General features: G+C 37.9%; 1 protein-coding gene across 3 annotated transcripts in view; it reads left to right on the forward strand.

Annotated features, from left to right (window-relative positions):
- Window positions 1-20,479, forward strand: part of WDR70 (WD repeat domain 70) — a 122,594-nt gene extending 102,115 nt beyond the window's left edge. For all 3 annotated transcript variants that reach the window (XM_051643344.1, XM_051643342.1, XM_051643341.1), the window contains exons 14-18: window positions 8,251-8,351; window positions 9,603-9,682; window positions 12,500-12,616; window positions 12,984-13,146; window positions 20,005-20,479. In XM_051643344.1, coding sequence (XP_051499304.1) covers window positions 8,251-8,351; window positions 9,603-9,682; window positions 12,500-12,616; window positions 12,984-13,146; window positions 20,005-20,089 — 546 coding nt within the window. In that variant the 3' untranslated portion in view covers window positions 20,090-20,479. The remainder of the gene's footprint in view (window positions 1-8,250; window positions 8,352-9,602; window positions 9,683-12,499; window positions 12,617-12,983; window positions 13,147-20,004) is intronic.
- Window positions 20,480-23,566: the final 3,087 nt, after the last annotated feature.

Consider the following 23,566-nt stretch of genomic DNA (forward strand, 5'->3'; position numbering starts at 1 on the left):
AAAGAGAGAAAGTTTGTTTAAGTTTTTCTGTTCCTAACTGAAAATATTTTCTTAGAATAGCAGCTCTTGCTGTCATTTTTTTAATATATAGCTTCAGAACAGATTCTGAAGGAATTATTTATTAGATTGTGCGTTAGGAAAGGATTATGCAGTAAGGGTGACATAGGCTGTGTTTGTTTCTGTTTCATCCTGTTTTATCCCCATTCAGTTTTTAACTATCTCCAGAGCTAGACCTGATCTTTCAAGCTAAGATTCTAAAGATTTGTTGGACAGTTTTAGGAGTTTGTGTCTGCTGTATTCTTTCTGCACCAGGAGTATTTAATTTGGCTTCCAGGATCCTTTGTACTTAAACTGGAGAGTTTTATGTAAGTAGCACAACATGGTGTAACATAGATACTTGTTAGTTTTCTGTTTTTCTTATATAGCTATTTTGGCCGTTGTAGGCTGCAAGGATTCACCTGACCAAATATAGATGTCTGCAGCTGATCCAGTCACCCTAGACTCCTTTTCTAATCAACAGAGAAAAATAAACACATCCAGACTGTGATTTTATCTCATCCTAAAATAGATATCTGAAATAGGTTTGTTGAAGGCTGCTGTAAAATGCTCGTTTCTCTCTATAAACTATAAAGGGAGTTGAAAGTTTGTAGGCATTTAAAGAATAGACCTTTAATGATCAGAGGTGTATACATCTTAAGTTTGGTGGATTAAGTCACACTTCAGATCTTCACTTCCTTCCATTGGTGTTTATTCTCTCCAGCTAAAGCACTGAGACATTTCATCTCTTGTGTTCAGACCTTGCCAATAGCAAAATAGGAGGCAGAGGGTTACTTTTGCACTGATTTCTGTTGATTAAAGGATTTATGATTGTAGGCAATTTACAGAAGAAAAGTCTGCCACTCTATGAAGGGATTGTGCTAGCTGAGAGTCCAGTCCAATCTCTTCCCATTTACACCTGATTTCCAGACATAATTGTCAAAACCTTAGCAACTTCACCTTAGGATTACAGAATTTTATCTAAATTTTAACAAACTTTTTTAAAAAAATTAAAAAATTGAAACATCCCATAAAGGTAACACCAAACCTACATTAATTCTTGCCCCAGCAGTTACAGATGTGTGAAAGCATGGGTTTATCATGTTCCCTTTCCATTTTCAGCATTTATCTGGAAGTAGTATTTTTTCTAGTGGTAATTTGCAAATAAATCACTTCCTTTTTCATGTTTACAAGTGAGATGTTGGCTGCACACTTGTCACAGAGATGGTACAAACAGCAGCTGTATGTCAGCATCATTCAGTAGAGGTTTCTGCCCTTAGGGTGGTTTTCTGTAGGTGTGAATGTAGATAAATGCTTCTTCTCTATTTAACAGATTTGTTGTCTGTACTTGCTTTTAAAAAAGTTTTCACTCATATCATGTGATCAGACATTAGCTTAGTAAACTTTACCTGAAAGTCTGATAGCTGAAGATAACTGAAGAATCCGTGCTCGCATTTTGGAGCAGATGTGTAAGCAGGCAGAGTTGAGAACTATCAGAGAAGAATGAAAGGCTGTACCTGAAGTGAAGAGAAAGAAGAACTGAAAAGGTTATTCCAGCAGTGCTTTCCTCTTGCCTACATGGCAGGAGCTTTACAAATGAATTTGAAAAAACGGATCCATTACCATGCATTATCTGAAAATATTCTTCACATGAAATACACATTTTCAGAGACAAATGCATGATATTTAACCTTAAAAATTTAACTGAGAGGGGATTGTTTCCAAACAAAACAATGCAGTAAGACCTCCTGAAGGAGCTAAAAGAAATTAAAACATCATTGTAAAATATGGCCCCATTTAATTTACTTTTCGTTTTGCAGTAGCAGGGGAAGTATGTAGCCCTATTGACCTAAGTGCTGCAGAAGTGTATGGTGATTCCTACTATGTCAAATGGAATTTTTTGGAAAGGAGTGAAATTTGATAACATGCTGATCTTTCAGCAAATAATGCCCTCCATATTCCATCAGATCAGTATAAGCATACATTTGTACTTGCCTGTTTAATAAAATTTTGCTAAGAACAAAAGATTAGTTATTGTCTTGTGTTTTGTATACATTTAAAGGTAGTTACATTTTGCTAGATATCAGTCAAAAGTGTCAACTAAAATGGAAAAAATAGGAAGTCAGTACTTTGTACAGCTTCTGCTCACAGACATGTAAAATGTTAGTATAGTAATACAAGAAGACAGTGGTGGAGGGAAACCTTAGTATTTCTTAGCTCTTTTGCAGCAAAGTGAAAGAGGCTAGAAGAAGTAAGTAATTCTTTCAAGAGACGTTCCTAATATATGTTCTCCTAATTTTGTTACATAATGGGCAACCTTACATTTTGGCAGATTCAAAAGATATTAGTGAGATGAAGTGACTGCTCAGGCTCTTGAATATGGCAGAAAAATATTTTTAGCGTAAGAGTTAACATATATGTGAAGTCTGTATGTACTCTATAATGCGTAGGAACTGGCAACACTTACTGTATTTGCTCAGTTTTTTTTCTTAATATGCTTTATGTATATTTTCTGTAGTGCATCCCATCCAAAGCTTCTCACAACCCCCATAATCTCTTCCAGTCCCTCTTCCCTATATGAAACCTCTCTGACCATTCCTAGTCCCTCTTGCTAGGATTTGTTAACCTTGCATTCCTCCCTCCAACCTGTTCTGACCCTTCCTGAGGCTGCTCTTCCCATCCTGGATCCACTCTATCCACTCTGTAAAACTAAATGTTGTTATCCAAAGTGTGGGCCAGGGAACAGAGTTTTACCTTTGCTGCTGTAGTCTTGAACCATCTTTACAAGCAACGATCCAGGAGAATTCTTTCAATCCTTGACATCAGTCTGTAGTTTTATGACCTTACCAGTTTCATGGTTTCATCTTAGGGATAAATTTTCCATTCTGATGCCACAAATCATTTTAATCTTTTCTTGCTGACCTTGTAAAATGCCCTCTCTGCCTTGTTTACTCCTGTCGAGGTGTTACCCAAGTGCTCTGGACAGTTTCAGTTGAGGTGATTAGCATTTGCTTGCTGAGAAATCTGCTTCAGTTATTCTTCATTTGGCCTTTTAAACACAGGAATGTATTTCTAGGGCAGAATAAATGTCTCATTCTGACAATGATGTTTCAGGCTTCAGTTTCTCATTTAGAGGCACTGTTGTTAAATCCCGTCAAAGGACTGTTAATGTGCACAGTACCAGCACAACCATGTGTTTAGTTTCCTAGCAAGCCAACCCAGATGGATTACAACCTAACAGAAATCTTGTTTGATGTTGTTTACTGTTTACCTGCAACAACAGCTCTGCTTAGACGGTACAAAGAGAAAGACACAGTCTGAGAACAGACTGTTAAGAGGTGAGACTATTTATGAACCACCCCAGAACTGCAGATGAGCTGGGACTGCACATGTCTCAGAAGAAATGCAGGTGGAACAGCATGTGAGGAAACAGTCATATCATCACTTTTGCCTACCACCTTTCCACATATTTATGAGTTCTGTGGTTTAAGATTGCCACATATTATTAAGCTTTTAAGTTATTATAGGTAAAATTTTCTAAAACTGGAGTTTAGTTTAAAAGAACTGGGAATCTGAAGTCAGCATGGTGCTTAGTTTAAAAATAAAGTAAAAATCATATATTGTTCAGGTAATTAGTATTTTTTTTATTTCAAATAATAGTATAGCAGCTTCAGAAGAAGGTATGACTACTTTCAAGAACAGTGAGTAATATGTTCTTGTTTTATTAGGCAGTTGCTCAAGAACATAAGTGTTTTCATCCAGAATGCAAAAAAAGACGTCTTTAAAGTTGTATAGATACTTTTTTTTTTTTTTCTGTTAACATTTTTAATATTTTCCCTGCCTGACTGTACAAAAATATTTTCACAATCTTCTACCAGTATTTCCCAATTCAGGCTACTGTGTTTGCATATGCGACAGACATTGCCAAAGGCTTTTCAGATTGATTTCACTTGAAGAATTTAATGCTTTTGCAACAGCAGAAGTGCCAAACAACTTCTAAGTCATTACTAGTAGCTGTCTTTTTTAAATACTGTATTTTCAGATCTTATGGTCACAAAGCTGGCCACATCAGTTCCATGAATAAAAACATTTTCAGGATTTTTATGACAGGCTTTCAGGACTTATAGCTCCAAAAATACACTCTCTGAAACATTCAGCCATTACAGAAGTATTTTATTCAACTCTGAAGATGTTTATGTGATGGTAAATTTTGCATTTTATCATTCTTATTTGTTATAATAAGACATTATTGGTAAAGCTAAGATATGAGCAAGGATTTTTTGGATTTCAGAATCTACACGTAATTGTCATGTTTCAGCATTAAATGTTTTAAAAAACAGGTTAAGTCTTTCTGTGTTGAATGTTTGAATCTAGAATCAGTTAGTTGAAGTTTTTTGTTGTTGTTCTGGTGTTCATGTTTTCTGAGTCTTGAAGCTGTCACCCTCAGCATTTACTTACAACTAGTATTTAACGATTAGTGAACTCTTTTGTGCTATGTTTCCATAAAGCAATGTTAGGCAGTTTAATTCCCTTCTTTCTTCTCTTACCAAGCATGAAACTACCTTGATAAGTAGAGTGAAAGCTTTTAGTTTGCTTTTGATTGCTAAAGGTATCTCTTCCAGCCTGAGCTCCTGTCTCAGGAGCAGTTAGAACTGAAGTATCACCTTGTTTGTGTGGGATTCCGTTGCAGGGCACAACCTTAACATGAAAAAAGTTATTATTAAAATGTTACTATGGACTGCCATAGTAATCACCTTTCCATCTCAGAGAAGTAAAAATGACAGCAACAAGCCCAAGGACAGTTGCATCAGGCAAAAGAACATTGCTAGCAGGTCGAGGGAGGCCCTCTGCACAGTCCTGGAGAAGGACATCTGTAGTGCTGGGTTGAGTTCTGAGCTCCCGGTACAAAAGAGAGATTAACATGTAAGAGTCCAGTGAAGGACTGCAAAGGTGATTAAAGGGTTAGGCTATCTGGTAGAGAGATAGGACTGCACAGCCTGGAGCCTGTATGCTCATGGAGGGGTCTTACATACAAATTCTTGAAGGTGGCCATGGGGGTGAAGTAGATAAAGCAAAGCTCAGTGGTGTCTAGTGACTGGACAAGAGTCAATAGGCACAACCTTAATTACAGGAAATTCCACTTAAGAAAATGGTTTAGGGGTTGGTATGTTGTGGGTTGTTTTTGTTTTTGTGTTTTTTTTTTTTTTTTTTTTTTGGTTTTTTTTTGTTTTATGTTGGGGTTGGTCATACATTGAAGCAGGTTCCTCAGAGAGGCTCTCCATCCTTGGAATTACTAAGAACTAAACTGAACAATGTCCTAAGCTACCTGTAGTGGTTGACCATGCTCAGAGCAGGGGAGTTGAATTAGATGGTCTCCAGAGTGCTCTTCCAACTGCAACCATTCTGTAATTGTTTAAAATCAAGTATTAGGAGGTTGGTACCCACCTGCCTGCATAGATGGGCTGAGCCAGGACAACACTAATAAGTTTTCATGCTATTAAAACACTTTTTTTGGCTGGAGACCTGAGCGGTAGGACCTTCTTTGAGCTGGAATTTGATATTTAGCATTTCCAGTGATAAAGATGTTTACCTGGGTTATTCTAAGTGCAAACAGTAGGAAAATTAGAGGCATCAAAGGATAAATGCTTTTAAAAAAATAATTCTTTCTCCCCTCACTCCCAAGCTTAAGACCTAATCTACAATGATCCCATTGTTGTATAGCTGTTTAGAATTTTTACTTATTAGGATTGTATGGTTGGGAAAAATTATAGTATTTAGTTCAAGAATTTAGTATCTTGGTCTTTTAAAAATATTGCATATTTCTAAAACAATCTCAAAATTTGCTTAAGTAGTTTTTAGTATTTCTTATAAAGTAGGTTTATATACCAGTGGGTTAATAAAATTACTTGCATGTTCAGAGCTTGTATTTGTTTAGCTTTTAACAAATTATGTTCTGTGGACATTTTACTGTTCCAGAAGATTTACAGGGCTGCATTTAATAACAGTTTCTTTTGCCTGCTCTGGAGCACGTGCCATGATGGTTTTAAGTGTGCTCTGCATGTTTGACAAGTTACAAACTTAGCAATCCCCATCAGTGCTGAGCCACACTGTCTCAGGCTTTGTTTTTGTTGGCAGGTATCCAGTACCATGCTATAAAATACATTTACTTGACAGTAGAAAGTGGAGAACCACATTATATTCAAAGTTTAAAAAGGCTGGCTAAACACATACAATAAATATTAATTAAAAAAAAGGCCACCCACCTTTGACCTTCAATACTTGTTACTAGTTTTGTGTGTTTTAGAGTGCATTTGAGCATTACCTAACAGCACATAAGAATCTCTTACTTCAATCAAACAACTTATTAGCAGCCCTGTATTGGTTGTTTTAGTTGCCTGTGGCAGGAATCATAGATAGAATGCATTGTAAGAATTCTACTTTATACTTCAGAGTTACCTTGAAAAGTATTGTTGTCCTTTAGTTCTGTCATAGTAAATAAGCCAGGTTTGTTTGTACTTGTAAGTAAATGGGAAGGTGTAGTATTGTATGTATATCTATGTAGGCAGAGGATGTTTTACAGAGGAACCTTGTAAAGAATGATCAGTTGATTCATGTAAACTGATCTCACTAAATTTTTCTTCTGAAACAAGAACACAAAGCAGAAAACCATCTCAGAAGGGAGATATCCATCATCTTGTAGTACAATGAAGGTTTGATTCATGATGGCTGAATGGGATTCAGAATTTTTTCAGTATTTTTAAATGTGCTGCATAACATTAAAAAAATGGGATCTGGACCAAACCAGAAATGATATTGAACATGACATGGGAAGTGATTCAGGAGCCGCTAGAGCTGATAAATAACCCTTTTCTTCCAAATTAGGTGGTTCTCATCTCCTAAGTTATAAGGCTGTATTATACCCCTCATTATACTTTAACATGTTTTGCTTGTTAAGACATTAGTGGATCCCATTTCGTGAATTTCATGTGCTGTATTATGTAAATTTAAAAAGTGTGTGTGTGTATATATGTGGTGTGTGTGTGTATAGTTTAATGATGGATGGATGATTGTGGTTGAATATTGAATTACTAATTCACTTTGAGAAGAGCCTATTCCTGGTTTTCAAGAAAGGAGAATTAGTAAGCTTTGGGGGAAAAAAGGCTAGAAAAATGAGTATTCTTCAGTGAAATACAAAGAGAATGATGCATCTTGCCAGCTCTGGATACATTTGGTAACACAAATGTATGGATACATAGGTACAATGTCTGGATACGTAAGTAACACAAACACTGATAAGACCTGTCTTCAGCCTTGGTCAGTACTCCTTTAAGGAGTTGCTGTATCTCAAAAATAGATACTTTTTATCCCTCGTCACTATATCTCAAAAATATATACTTCCCCTCCCCCCTCCCAGTTAGTCACATGCCCTACAGGTTTTGTGTTTGTGTTATGATGAGTTGTCCTTCGTGGCGCATTGTGCCCACTTCTTCTCACTTCTTTGGCTCTCCAGTCAGCAGCTTGAGTCTCAGAGTTTCTTTGCTGGCCTGCTGAATCAGACTGAGTACAGGAATCACATGGAGATTCAGAGTCACACAGAGAACCACACAGTGTGTATGAAAGAACAATACTCTTAAAGTCTGAAAATTAGTTTCTCGGCTGACCAGCACGGTGACAGAACTGTGAGACATTGGCTTCAAATACCAAGTTTTTCTGGGTTGTGTGGGTAAGAAAGAATCAAGAGTGAAAATCAGCTACTCTTCCATTTCTACAGTCAGCAAGTGAAAGGTCAGCACTGTGTGAGAAGAAGAGAAAAACAGATAACAGAACAGGGTGGAAGAATTACAAATTAAAAATAAAAACACAAAAGTCATGAAGGCCTGTATGCTATATCTGAAGCACTTCATTGTTTTCCATGAAACCCCCCTATTACTTTATATTTCCATTATGCTTACGAAGATCCTGGAGCAATTAGCCTGTGGAAGCCACTGGCCACCACATTGCCACAAATTTGTACTTCCTTCTTTGCCTTCATCCATGTGTTGTCGCTTTTATTGTATTCTGCTCTGGAAAGGAACTTCTACTCATTCATATATTCATATGTTCATGAATGTGCTCAAACTTGTTCCTGCTACAGTGTAACTTTGATTCACAATATGAAAATTAATTCTAAGATCTAGAAGAATGACCAAATATCAATATGTTTCTTTATTTTAGAGTGTTGTGCGTTGCCTTTGGCATCCCAAGCTGAACCAGATCATGGTTGGTACAGGAAATGGTTTGGCCAAAGTATATTATGATCCTGTCAAAAGTCAGAGGTATGTACATGGTTAATGATTAAAGATATAATTTTTTCCCCCTCTCAAATTTAGCCTGATTCCATGGTCCTATGATTATACTAAGAAATTAGAAAAAGTATAAAGAAAAAAACTGGAACTGTTTCTGAAAAGCAGCACATTTTCTTTTGGGCTTTTCATGGTGCAGTATGCTGGCTGTTTACAAGCACTTTAATTTTTTAATTGCATGAAATCTGCAGTAAGAATAGCTAGCCTTTCATCTGATCTCTTGAAAGTTGCTGATGTGGTGTTACTGAAAGAATATTTATTGTACTTATTAATATTTTTTAATGGTGGATTTTTTTTTGCTGAAGTAAAAATCTTGTTTAGAATACTTAGCTTTAACCTCAGTGTCTGTGAAATAATACTGGAAGTATTACGTTAGAGAGGGAACAAACCAAGGAAGTGCATTCCCATCTTTCTGCTAGTATTCTCCCCCACTTCCATCTGTCATGTGTGTATTTTACCTGTACATCCAATGGAAAAGTGGTGATTCATCAGAAGGTGACTTGTCACCCGGAAATGGAAAGAAGAGGACTTTTTTTCCCTGGCATCCAAAAATATATTGTGTTTCACAGTGTCTGGATCCTTAACGGTAATCTGGATGCTTGGATGAGAATGATAAATTCTGGTTTACAAGATTATCAGAAATAAATTTTATTTTTCTGGTCTTTGTCAGTTTAGAGATGAAGGAGTTTGTTATCATTGTCTGGACCCCTCTCAAAAGGGCAGCCTGAGTCTTCTAGGCACAGAGCACAGGAGCCCTAGCTCAGCTTTGTGCACAGTTTGTTTCCTGGTACTGATCATGAGGAGGAAGGTGCCACCAGCTTAAATCAGTCTTGCTGCAGCCAGGCTTATGCAGCCTCTCTTACTGCAGTGTTGCAGACGCCTCTGGTGAGATAACTGCCATTTCTGCTGCTTAGGAAGATTGCTAGGAGCAAATCATTGCCCGTGTTTGGAGAGGAGCACTTTCAGTGTGCACGCTACAAGTACTGTGGACAAATGAAGTGTGAAATGAATCTTCCACCCTTATTTCCATGTGTCATACAAACGACTCTGTGAGAGGAACACTAATCTCTTTATCCTCCTTCACATGTGCACAGGCAGGCAAAGATACACACGTTCATTAATATTTAAAGTGCTATATGATTTTGTTGAGACTATATCTTGGATTAAAAATGGTTTCTGTTTGATTTAAACAGACCAACTGAGCTGCTGTATGTTTCCTCCTAGGGGAGCAAAATTATGTGTGGTCAAAACAAAGCGAAAAGAGAGACAAGCAGAGACTCTGACACAGGATTACATCATAACACGTAAGGAATTCAAAGATACCTTTATAGCAGCATCCTTAGCTCTTTCACAGGTTTGAAATTATTTGCAGATCGTTCAGTTTTATATTTTCCCCTCTAAAAAGCTACAGTCCTTTGTTAAGTATTGATTATTGCTGTGAGTTATTAGTGGTTCATACTATACTTTTTACAGCCTTGCATAGCTAGAAAAAGTATGTATTACCTGTGCTCTGTAGAGTTGTAAACATTGGTTGGTTTCTAGGTTCTGATGGACCTGAAAGGACAACTGCCTCAAAAAAACCCCACAAAAAAAACAACAAACCTTCCAAATTTTGGAGTTTACTTAAATCTTCGGTTTTACATAACTAAATTGGTGAGTGTAGATGGGTTTCAGAAGTGTCTTTGCCACTTCAGAACATTAACAGTAGAGACATTAGATACAAGTCTTGAAGAATTTCCAAGTGGCTTTTCAAAATTTAGCACTTGCCCAGATTTATATGGGGATTTAAATAGCTTAAATATGTCTCTAGCCCCAGGATTATACTGCTATAAGCCCTTAAGTTCATATTAAGGCTCAGTGATGTGTAAGAAATTGTTTTCATTGTTGCAATAAAATATTTAGTGATCTGCCTTTTTCCAGGGGCAGATTTGCCAAGGAAACAAGAGGATGAACTGAGGGATTTTGGCCCTTTCTATTGGCATCAGCCTGTGTAGTGTTTCTTCCTATGAAACAAGAACAGTCACACAATTGTGTCATCCTGCTTCTCTTCATCCTCTTCCAGTTCTGCAGTGTTTAGATTCAGCTCTGTTTTCCTCCAGTTTTAGTCTTAGAAATAGCTAAAACCATTTCTGTAGAATAAAGTAGGTGTTTGGCAGCATAATAAATGCAAAGAAGGTTTAGAATGAGAAAGTTCTGCAGTCTCGGTGACAGCTTTTCAAAGCTCTTTGGTCCTGGGTTCTCATCTCAGGTACTTTGCAGCCACAGCTGTCTCCTGTTTACTGCTGCAGACGTCCAGCTCCAGTTTTTGGGTAGCAGTGGGTAAAGTAGCAGCTGGCAAAGATCAGGGTTATTTATTTTCTTTGGGTGCTTTTCTCAGTCCATCCTCACTATATCCTTGGCTATATCAGCATATGGTCTATTATCTAAATACTTCGTGTGCACTGTCATTAGTGTTTATAATGTAATGAGCTTTTGTGATTTTCAGAAAACTTTCTGTGTAAAATCCAATGGAACTTGTGTATTCAATGGCATTTGGAAGTGCCATTCAAAGATTTAGGTCCCTATTTTGCAGTTTAGGAATTGTATCACTGAGTTTTACCTATTTCTTCCACATCGTTTTGAAACTAAGTAAGGATACTTCCATATAAAGCAGTACAGAAACTTTATAAGGAATTGTTTTGCAAATTTTAATGTTTGTGGCATATTTTGGAAACTTTTTAGAGGTTAGTTGTCTGTCTTTGAAGCTTACAGATGGAACTGGAAAGAGCTGAATATCTCAGAAGTTCTTTTCCAAAGTGAAAAAACTAATTTTTCTGCCTTCTCTGTTTTCTTTCTGAACCCCATCCCCACCTCTTGTTTTTCTCTTCACACTTCTAGCTGCTCTGTGATTTCTGAATTGCCAGTAATGGCTATTTAAAATGCAGGAATGTTGTTTTGAGGGATTATGTGTTACTTTAGAACACAGGCATACCTGGTTTGGATTTTCCTTAGGCAACCTAGACTCCACAAATGGCAAAAGCTTAGATCTGTGCATTAGTCGCCTCAGATGCTCTGTGCAAACTGATCAAGCTTAGTGCTTGCCAGCAGATTGTCCCAGGGATTTCATATTTCATTAAATCTACAAAAATAAAACTTAATAGTTTATTTCCAAAGCTCTGCTGCTGTATCACATGGCTGTGACTTCACTCAATCTAATAAATTGAGGAGGCTTCCTGAAATAAGCTGGAAAATCAAACTGATAGGTGCCTGAATGCTGCCTTAAATTTTTTATTCAATATAGAGCCAGTGCCCCTAAATTTAAGATTTGATTGGTTGGGTTTTGTCTTTGTTTTGTCTTTTGACCCCAACACAATTTCCCACATTTTTGGAAGCAGCAGCAATCTGCAAACCTGAATGTGAGAGCTAAGCCCCACCAGAAGATGATATCCCTTAAGATGGTGTTTCTCTGCTGCTGAAAGAGAAATGTGTTGCTTGACTGAGCAAACCAAAGCCATTACTGTAATTGAACATACTGTAGCAGGTTTATGAGGAAATGGAAGCTTTAAATCCTGATAATTTATCAAAATGGTTTCAATGACAGGTATTTTTCCAGCCTTGGTTAACCTAATAATTAAAAAAACCCCCACATTATTGTGATTTCATATGCAGAAATGTTGTATTTTGGATTATTGAGGGTATTCCACCCATCTCTGTTTCTGATCCAAGAATGCTTCTAGGGTTTTCTCATGCTCTTAGAGTATTAGAAAGCTGTAGAAACATGGAAAGTTCAGAAAAGAGCAAGCAATTGATCACGATACTAAAGTTGCAAGCTGAATGTCAGAGGAATAAATGAAATATGCATAAACTGTGCAAATAGTATTTCAGATTAAAGGCCCCTCCCTGAAGGAACCATGAAAATCTGGCTGCTTTAATCTTTGAAAAGTTCAGCAGAAATAATCCCTCTAAAATGTACCTCAGTAAACTGCTGCTTGGACACAGAAGAACTGGGGGACTGCTTGATTCTGCCACCTTTTCCATTGCAAGGAGGAATCCTAGTGTTTGCCTTTGTAATGAAAACGTTTAAAAAAAAAAAAAAAAGGACATTTTTAACATTTCTTTTTCTCTAAACTGTGACTCTTCAGCCCATGCACTTCCAATGTTCCGTGAACCACGACAGCGAAGCACCAGGAAACAGCTGGAGAAGGACAGGCTGGACCCCATGAAGTCTCACAAACCTGAACCTCCAGTAGCAGGACCAGGTAATCTAGGCATAATCATTTCAGAATGTCCGAAGCCAAAGGAGCTGTCATGCTTCAGTTCTACACTCATTCACATTTGCATTCAAACTTTTTGGGGTGGTGACTCTACTTGCCAGGTATGGGCAGTGTCCAGCATTTTAAGACATTGGTCTTTGATTGGAGTGTTTGCCTGGAATAAATTAGAAGTTGCAGTGACTTGCCTTAAGTTATGTATCAGTAAAACACATGAATGCAGCTCTGCTGCTATAGTATTAAATGACTTCTTGGTATCAGGTAATTGTTACAGATACAATACAACGTTCCTCTGTTTATTTCTTAAATATTTTCCTCCAAAATTCTCATTATTTTCTTTTTTGTTCTGCTGCAGGTCGTGGTGGGCGTGTTGGGACTCATGGAGGCACCTTGTCATCATACATAGTGAAGAATATTGCCCTGGATAAGACGGATGATAGTAACCCTCGAGAGGCCATTTTACGTCACGCGAAGGAGGCAGAGGAGAATCCATACTGGGTTGCTCCAGCATATGCTAAGTAAGGAAACAATTAAAAATACAAGTAGTATTTCTGGAGGCCAGTGGGAGTTTGGTAAAACCAGGAGGCACACATTTTTAATGGTATACTTTGCCTTTTCTGGATTGCTGCCACAAACATGTAAACCAAGGTTACATTATACTCTTCTATGAAGACAAGAGGTTAAATTGTTGAATTGCCATTTAAAAAATTGTAAGAGGGAAATTTAGGTTAGACGTTAAGAAGGAATTAATCACTATGAGTGTGGTGAGGCACTGAAACAGGTTGCCCAGAGGAGCTGTGGATGCCCCCTCCCTGGAAGTGTTCAAGACCAGGTTGGATGGGACTCTGAGCAACCTGGTCTAGTGGGAGGTGTTCCTGCCCAACTTGGGGGATTGAAACTAGTTGATCTTTAAGGTCGCTTCCAAACCAAACCATTCTGTGATTCCATCAGGTAGATACATACCTCAATATATTTTTGGTTCAGTAAGCTCATTGATTGTATATTGAGTTTCATCCTGGACACCTGCAGTGTAGTAGACATGAAAGTTTTAAAACATAGCTGTATTACAGAAGGCTTAATGTGTCAGGTGGGCAGATCTCATTACAGTTTCGTCTGAAGATGTAGCTGCAGGGGAAGAGGAGAGCTGGCTGAGAAGTGGGGAGGATGCAAGTCCAGGCTGCTATTAACTTACACACCAGACGGTGATATGTATGTGGGGGAACTGGACTGCAGCCAACAGCATGCTGCCTTGATATTTTTGTCAGCTGATAAATCTCATGCCAGTGGAACTGCCATTATCCTTGCTTTAAAAGCTTGACTCTAAGATGTACTCTATGCAAAGAGCATATTATTATTATTATTATTATTATTATTATTATTATTATTATTATTATTATTATTATTATTATTATTATTATTATTATTGCTGCGGGCTAAGATATTGAAATGCAGAAGCTTTATAATTGTGTTATTTTCTGAATTTTCAGAAATGGAGTTCTACATGAACAGCTGCAGGCCAATGGCAGTCCTAGGTTGTGTTAGCTGCTTGCTGGCACTCACACATGCTATAGAAAGCTGTGAGAATTACATCCTATATCTGACTTCACAGGGCATATATGTTTCCACTGTGTAAAAAGCATCTTACAAATGTTCTTTTGGATGCATGTTTAATAAAATACACAAAATACAAGTATTATCACAAAATACTGGATTGTGAGAGTGTTCCCAGTGGCCTTGTTAAAATCAAGAGTTCATAATAACAAGTGGTATACAAACCTTGGGAAACTAGCTGCTTTAGCTGTATCATATAGTGTACTATAGAGTTAGAAAAGGTGATGATCTGATACATATTTTAGATTGCATAGTGTTTTGAGGCCTAAAAAACACACAGCCAGTACCTTTCATTTATTTAAACAGTGCTTACTCTTTTTACTACTTTATTTCTCTGCTATCAGCTTTTCCACATTTGTTGTAATAATTTTTCACTTAAACATCCTATGTAAGTATCCACTTCATTCTCTTGTTTGACAAGGCTTTTAGAAGTTTGAATTTTAGAATTTTCTTTTTGCCTTGTCTAATGGATGGTTACTCACAGTTTTTCGTTTTCCTTCTTGAAAAAATGTCTAAGGAAACCATTCTTCAGTGATTGTCAATAAATAACTTCAGACTGAGAAGGCTAAAAAATGGACTTTTTCTGGTTGATCAGTTTTCACAACACTGGTGACAGGGTTTATAGTTCATCTGGTTCTGATTCATATTGGTTAGGTCATTCTAAATCAGATAACTGATTTCATGCTTTTAAATTGTATTTTCACTTCAAAAATTCTTGTAAGAAATACTTGCAACGTCACTTTTGCTGTAAGTTCATACAGTGTATATAAAAATATTTCCTTTTTGTTGGAGTTAAAGGTGCCTAATTTATTCTTGAAGCCAAGTAATGACTCGCATTATTTATCACTTGAAAATTTTTCCAAGCTTTTTATCATTACCCTGCCCTTTTTGTTTCTCCTATAACACGAGCTAGAAAGTAGTGGAAAGTATGTAAGCGGCAAAAGGACAGGTGAAAAAACAGATGCTGCTGAAATGGATGCTAAAGGATGATAAGAAGTACATGTTGAACCAGGAGATGACATGTCACAGCAGCCCAATGTAAATAAAATGTTAAAAAAGGTGTGATCAGCACAGCAGAAAAGTTAGAATGGATGAGGATAAAGAAGAGACCTTGAGGATTTTAAGTAAAAAACTTGTTGAAGACCTTAGCAAGAGCCATGTCAGTGGAGTGAAAGGAAGGACAGATTGAAGATTTCAGGGAAAGAACCACAGGAAAGGAACTTGAGGCATTAGTTGTAAATGTTTGAAAATTGCATTCTTTGTGAGCTGTTTGTTTTAACACAGCTGCACAGAGATATTATAATGACTTCAGATGTCCCTCTGAAGGATCAGCAGGAATTACTAAGCGTTGTAACTATGGGCCTAATAGGGCCCAGATGTGACTCTCTTCTGTGCCATAGGGAAGGTGAGGGTGAAATTTCCCTCCCCACCAAGAATGGGAAGAGTTCTTAAAAAATACCTTTCATGTCAGTGATGTAGCCCTTATTTTGCTATCTTTGTCATTGCTACCTGACACAGGTACAAAGAAATGCCTTGAAGCAGCAGCGTGTAGCTGTGGTGCATTCACTGAACTCCATGGCAGTACCAGTGTGTGAAGTGTTAGTCATACAGTGGCTCAGATATCTTCAGTTGAAAAAGCAGGACTGAACAGAATGTTTTGTAACTGTGATTTTGTTGGCACATGTTGGTATTTTTAATCTAAATCTCTTTTTGAAATTGGTAATTTTGAGAGGGAAGCCCCTGAATTTCAGAGAAGAATCAGGCATGAATACAAAGAGGCTTGATGCTAAAAACCTTAACTTTTCAGTCTGAAAGTAGCCTTTATGACGTTATCTGGTTTCCATGCATGCTTGGAAGTCTTTTTATTTGTTTCAGTGCAATATAAACACGAATTTCAAAAGTTACTGTGACATGAGTCACATTCTGTGATATGTAGTTGTCATCTCTAGCTGGTTTAGCTGTTTTAGCAGTATTTTTTTAGCTGCTAGTCTGTGAACCTTAGATAGGGATGAGCTGCTTTTATTGTATTCCCATAACCAGGGGGATTATGATGACTCTAAAGCAGCCTTCATGGCCCCTGGAAATTTTTAAGAGAACCATGCAGTACGAATTAATCATGTTAGTTAGTTTTCCTGTTTTTGTTTGCAGCCTGCTAGTGTAACCCACAACAGGAATACATTTGTCAGCATATGAGACACTGCTTTCCCCTGACAGTCATGTGGAAGCACAGGGTCATAGAATAATTTGGGTTAAAAGGGACCTCTGGCAACCGTCTAGTCCAACCTCATGCTTAAAGCATGTTCAGTTAGATCAGGTTGCTCAGGTTCAGTTAGATTCAGGTTGGTCAGGGACTTGCCCAACCAAGTTTGAATATCCTCAAGGATGGAAATTCCATAACACTTCTCTGGGCAGCCTGTTCCAGCAGTTGGGTTGGCAGGCACAGTATGCCCTTGCTGAATCCATGCTTGCTGTTCCCTATCACCCTCTTGTCCTTCACGTGCCTGGAAATACATTCCATGGAGATTTGTTCCATAGCTTTCCCAGGGACTGAGGTTAGGTAGACCATCCTGTAGTTCCACAAATCCTACTTCTGCTCTTCATAAAGATGATGATGTTTGCCATTTCTAGTCATTGAGAACCTCCCCCTAATCACCATGACTTCTCAAAGATGGTAGAGTGCCCTTGCGATGACATTGCCCAGCTCCCTCAGTATCTATGGATCCATCCCATCTGATCTCATGGGTTTGTGTATGTCCAACGTGCTACATAATCCCTGTCTGTGTCTTCCTCTTCTGTTAGTAATGTCTCACTCCCTCCCAAACCCTGTGCTGGTAGTGTAGGGGTCCTTAGAAACCTGAGGACAGACCTCAGTGAAAATGGAGCCAAAAAAAGCACTATCTTGACCTTTTCCATATCTTGTTAGAGGGTTACCTGTCCCATTGATCACATTTTCCTTAGGATTTGTTTGGCTGCCAGTGTAGCTCTAGGAGCCCTTTGTGTGTCCTTTCATGTTGCTTTCAAGTTTCAACTTCAGCTGAGCTTTGGCTTTCCTTTCCTGATTCCTGCATATCAACGTAATGCCTCTGTTCCTCTTGGCCAAGGCAGTCCGTGCTTGCTCTGTCTGTGGTCCTCCTTTTGGGGGTTTGGGGCTTCTCTCAGTCAGGACATCCCTGCACATCCATACCAGGCTTCTGCCAGATTTCCCTTTCTGCAGATGGGATGGAGTGTGTTCTAAGGAGGTTGTCCTCAAACAGCTCTCCTAGGCCCCTTCGCCCTCCATGGCGGTCTCTCATCTGATCTGCCAAGCAGATCCATAACAAACTGAAATCAACCCCCAAAGTCAATGTAAATAGAATTAAGAAAGTTGATGGCAAAAAAATCCACAGCTTTCCACTTGTATTATTTAGCCTTCTGAAATTAAAGTACTTTGAGGTAGGAAACCTGTTTTGATATTTTTTTATAAATATTAATCATGCAGCAAACTCCTTATACACCAGCAATTTCTAGTGCGGTTACTAAGCAGAACAATTTGTGTTTAAATTAAATGATTATGTGGTAACAAAAAAACAGTGTTTTCTGTGTTTTTATCTTTAAAATGGTCAGGCATATGAATCACCTGAGGTGCTGCTGTTCCTGCTGTGTAACTTGTGGAGGTGGAACAGTTTACATTTCATCTGGGCTGAGGCTACAGCCGTTTCATGCTGATTTGAAAAAATGAGATAGCAAGCAGACTTGATTTCCTCTGTATGTTTTCTCTTTAGCTCGTTACTGCTAGATTATGCTACAGTTTCTTTTTTTTTTTTTTTTGTCTCCCCCTGCCAGCTTTACTGGACTCAGAGCAGCATGCTTCATAGCTGAAGTCTGTAACTTTCCACTGTGCCACTTCTATCCTGGGAAATCTGTAGGTTCTGCTGCTTGTTTCACAAATGAAGTAATTCATAGAATCCATACTTCATAGAAACTCGGAAGTTTCTAACCAAAAGTTGTGACAGTTGCAGGTTTTGTGGTCAGAAGTGATAGGTTTACACTTCACTAGTTGCACTTCACTAATAAGGATCTGGACAGTGGCCTGATGTGATCCTAAATGGCATATAGGTACATTTTGTGTATTGTGATAAAAGAAAGGTGCACTGTTAAAATGGGATAAATAACGTTCCATCGATGTGTTTTGAAAAAAGAGAAGATTCCATGCATTCCACCTCTTCAGCAGCTAACAAAATCCAGTATTTTGGCCAGTAAAGCCTTCATCCCTGGTGTCTGAGTTATATTTAATTTTGATTTTCTTTATGTTTTTAAGACCTTTGTCAGTGATTGGTTACATATAATTTATTTAACTATTTTCTAATGACATTTTTAAATTGGGAATTTAAATGAAGTCTTATAGTCCTCATCTGTGTGCAAGATCTGCTTAAGTGTCATGAGACATACAGCCTGCAGCCAGGGACCCTGTGCTAGTGGAGTCCTGCAGGCAGACCATGTCTGGAACATCTTAGTATACTCCTTACCTCCATGGCAAGTTTGGAGGATGGAGGAGAAGGGCTGGCCAATAAGAAAATCCTGTATATAAAGGAAGTTGTCACTGACTAGCTTTGGTGACTCTAAATCTCTTCTGTGCCACATATTTAACAAGTGGAGAACCCTGCTCTTTAATAGCTGATGGCTTGCTCTTACTTTTCAAAGTCAGTGGCAACACTGAGTTATGCCTATTGTGTTAAAAGGGAGACACCATTTTTTTTAAGGGTTATGCATTTTGTAGAGTCTGCCAATTAACAGTTATAATAATAGTAGTGCTTCACGTCCTTCATAGAATCATAGAATCCTAGGGGTTGGAAGGGACCTCAAAAGATCATCTAGTCCAACCCCCCTGCCAGAGGAGGGTCATCCTTAAACTGCTGTAAAACCATTAGTTAATACATTAATGAGATGACTAGTGCCTTGGCTGTGGTAATGAGAATTTGAGCACAGCCAGCATCAGAAATCTGGTAGTTTCAGCTCCACAGTGATTGTGCTGAGCATTAGATTGGAAGAGGGGACCATGCAGTGATTGAAGTGTAAAACAGGGGAACTGAATGTCCAAACAGTTTATTGAAATGCTACTTGATACTGCGTTCGTTTAAAAAGTAATCAATAATTATTTTTATAAAGTTTAAGTGTTATTTAAAATACAAGTAAACAGTGGAGGAATAGATACCATCAAGCTTGACTGTAGGATACACCGTGTTCTCATATGAAGATCATTGTTTTTTTTATGTTACAGTAGTGCTGGATAAAGTCTCTGGAGGAGAAACTGTTTTTAGATGCATAGGCTGAGCCAGAAACCTGGCTTAGCTGTTCTGTTTTCACTTACTGGCTGCTGTCATACTACAGTGTATCAAAATGGAGGTTTCTTTTTCTAAAATCATGGAAGGAGAAGACCTGTGGCTTCATTTTTCTAGCATCATATTACATTTTCATGATTTGTTCCTCTCTTCCTGGCTTAATTTTATCAATGGAAATGCACAGGTAGTTATTGCAAGCTCATTAGGAAGTAAGACTTGCAAAAGATGTGTGTTTGTTATGCTTGTTCTGTGCATCAGAGATGCAAGTTTTTTTAGTTCTTGGATGGTCAGTTGATGGGTTTATGTTGAAAATGAAAACTGAGGAAGTCTAAGATGATCTTTTTTAAATATGGAGAGGATGTCATTTGTGCCTAGTGCATGTCTGATATAGTTTCTGATAAATTATTGTACTCTGACCATTTTTTTAATCTTTTCCATGTTTTCTAGGACGCAACCAAAAACAGTGTTTGCAGAAGTGGAACCAGAAGATGATGAAACAGACAAGCCAGAGTGGAAAAAACGTAAAATTTGAAAAATTCCATTTAAATAATTATTTTACAGCATTTGAAACACAGTGCAGCATTTATCTCTTTATTTTGGGTAATATATAAAAATTTTTAAATTACTTCAGCTCATAAAACTTGCTGCAGTATAAAAAAGGGTTGTTACATTACGCTGGATTGTAATCCCACGTCTGAATTTTGTAATAAGGAATGAATTATATTATGCAAAGAACATCTCTCTGTCACTTAGTTATTTGTGATTTAAATGAAAAATATTTCTTTATAAATAGAACTCTAGTGAATTAATTGTATTGACAAATGTGTGGGGTTTTTTTAATTACTGCCAACTTTACAAAAGCTGTGTCATGACTGTGTTCGTTGACTTTAAGTATATGAATAAAATAATGCAGTTTCTCAAACTCCTTTTTATTTTTCTACTTAAGATCTAACAAATTACCCCCCTCATTACAAATATAATAGATTTTACATGTTTATTTGGATTATTTAATGTGGTATTAACCAGTTTAATTCTTTGTGTGTTTACTCAAGTTCCAATCTAGTTCACAATTCTGTGTGAATCTTAGAAAATATTTTCTATTGTCTATCCTTATTTGAATGATGGTCCTTTTTAAGTATGTGTAGTATCACACCTCACTAGTTTTTTATACAGATTTTATTTTTCAACAATGTGAAGTTGGAATTTTTTTTGCCTATTTGATGCAGAATTTTGTTCAGGCTTCCAATCCCTATTAGTTTGTATTGGTAAGTGTTAGGATAGAGCAGATTTGTGTATTTATTAACAGGTTTTTGTTGACTTTGGTGTATGCCTGGATTATGTATATCCTGCCTCAGACTCTCTGAAGACTGATACTGTCTGTTATAAAGCAGTTTCTGAAATACTGAAAAGTTGCACCGTTTACCACAAAATTGCAGTTATGAATGTTATAAAATGAAAGACAGATTTAAAACTAATGTCCTTTAGAGGAGGAAAAAGGAGTCTGGGTTAGTTTTAGGCATTACATTGTGATTATAATAATACACAAAATGCTAAGTATTGTGATTATAATAACATACAATACAGCAACTAAGAATAGAGAGTGCTAGCCATCATAAACAACAATCAAGCTTTTTAATGATGAATAAATTCTGAAGGCATATTTTAAGACTATATTTAGCAAAGCCTTTAATTACCTTTCTAACCTTCGCCCTGATAGCAGAGCTCAGATACTTTTTTTAAGCATTCTTCTGCAACATTTCATTGTATGATACCTTTTCCAAGCTTATCTATCTGTTTCAACTACCATTTTTATACTTCAGGGAAAGGCAAATCTAACTTGAAAAGGTGTAATGAGTTTTGGCATAACATTCCAAAACAAAGTATTTCCACTGCTTCCACTCAGTATATTATTTTGATAAGAGTGGAACTTCACTAAATAATCACAGAATCACAGAATTGCTAGAGTTGGAAGGGACCTCTAGAGATCATCTAGTCCAACTCTCCCAGTAAAGCAGGATCACCTAGAGCACATTACTCAGGACTGCATCCAGTCAGGTTTTGAATGTCTCCAGAGAAGGAGACTCCACAACCTCCCTGCACAGCCTGTTCCAGTGCTCTGTCACCCTCACTGTAAAGAAGTTTTTCCTCTTGAGGTTCAACAAAGGCAAGTGCCAAGGCCAGGGCAATCCCCAGTATCAAAACAAGACGGGGAATGAAGGGATTGAGAGCAGCCCTGTGGAGAAAGACTTGGGGGTACTGCTGGATGAAAAGCTGGACGTGAGCTGGCAATACGCGTTCACAGCCCAGAAAGCCAACTGTGTCCTGGACTGCATCAAAAGAAGTGTGGCCAGCAGGTCAAGGGAGGTGAGTCTCCCTCTCAAACCTCACCTGGAGTGCTGTGTCCAGTTCTGAGGCCGACAGCAGAGGAAAGACATGGAGCTGTTTTCTTGGGTCCAGAGAAGGGCCGCAAAGACGATCCCAGGCCTGTAGCACCTCTGCTATGAAGACAGGCTGAGAGAGTTGGGACTGTTCAGCTTGGAGAAGAGAAGGCTCCAGGGAGACCTTATCAAGGCCTTTTGATACTCAAAGAGGACCTATAAGAAGGATGGGGACAGACTTTTTAGCAGGCCCTGTTGTGATACGGGGTAATGGTTTTAAACTAAGAGAAGGCAGACTTAGACTAGATAGAAAGGAAACATATTTTACCATGAGGGTGATGAAACATGAGAAGAAGTTGCCCAGGGAAGCTGTGGATGCCCCAGCCCTGGAAACATTCAAGATCAGGTTGGATGGGACTCTGAGCAAGCTGATCTAGTTGAAGATATCTGCTTATTCCAGAGCTCCTCTCTGATCTGCTTTCTGTGACTTATAATTTACTGAAGATGATACTTTTGCCCCTTTTTTCTTTTTTTTTTCAAGTGATAGCATGAGCTGTGAATTTGTGCCCAGAAGCCTTCTGTCTCCTCTTTTCCTTTCAGTTTTCCTTTATGGTTTATGTTTTCTGGCATATCATAATTTATTTGCTTTTCTCTACCTTGTTCTGATTGTCCACATTTCTTTAAGTGTACTGCCCACAATGTATTCAATGTTTTAGAAGAGGCTACTTTTTTAGCACTACTGAATAAACAAGAAAAATATTTGCATGTTGCATTACAGTAACTTTTTTCTTTGCATTCTCACATTATTGTGTCCTGTGTTCAGATCCTTAATTCCCCTCAAACTCCAGAACCCCCACTGCAAAGCTGCTGCCCAGCCAGTTCACTGTCTAGTAGTTATATATTATTCCTGAGTATTGGATTTTGTCCTTTGTACTGAATTTCATTGCATTTTCTCAAAATGCATCACCATTTTGTTCGGATTATTTTTACTTTTCTTTTGGCACCAAAGTGCCTGCAACTTTTTGCAGCTTCTAGTTGTCAGCAGATACAACAAATGTGTTCTTTGTTCATTCAGCTAAGTCACTATTGAAGTCAGTGGTTAGTGGCAAATCAATAAGGTTTACCATGTGGATGTGAGGGAAATGTTTCATACAGTTCTGATTTTCTTAAGGGTTCATAAGCTCCTAGTTAATGTACTCAGAAATTTTTGGAAAAACTGTTGACTTCCCTAGAAATTGCTGGATTTCCTTCAGGCCCTCTGTTTTCAGGATTTTTTTAATGGCTCTGTCCCTTAGTGTCCAGCAGGAATCTTGACATTGACGGTGTTAGATGTGGGAGATCTCAAGACCAGCTTGTGTGCAGCATTTCAAATACTCCACATTCTGAACATATTTCCAGCCTGTCCCAGCTAGGTGTTTTGATCCTAAATTCTTGCTTACTTTAATTGTCCTTCCAGAATAAAATTCGTTATCTGCTATAATCTTGTGTCATCTGTGAGTCAGCAGTAGGGCTAGCCACAGACCTATAGGTGTACATTTGATCTGATCTTCATTAGGATTTAATTACTACATTCACATCTGCCAAGAGCTGTGATACTGCAATGAGATCTGTGGTCGCCTTGCTTGTGGTGA

This window comes from Apus apus, chromosome Z (assembly GCF_020740795.1).
Source record: "Apus apus isolate bApuApu2 chromosome Z, bApuApu2.pri.cur, whole genome shotgun sequence".
Classification (NCBI taxonomy): Eukaryota; Metazoa; Chordata; class Aves; order Apodiformes; family Apodidae; genus Apus; species Apus apus.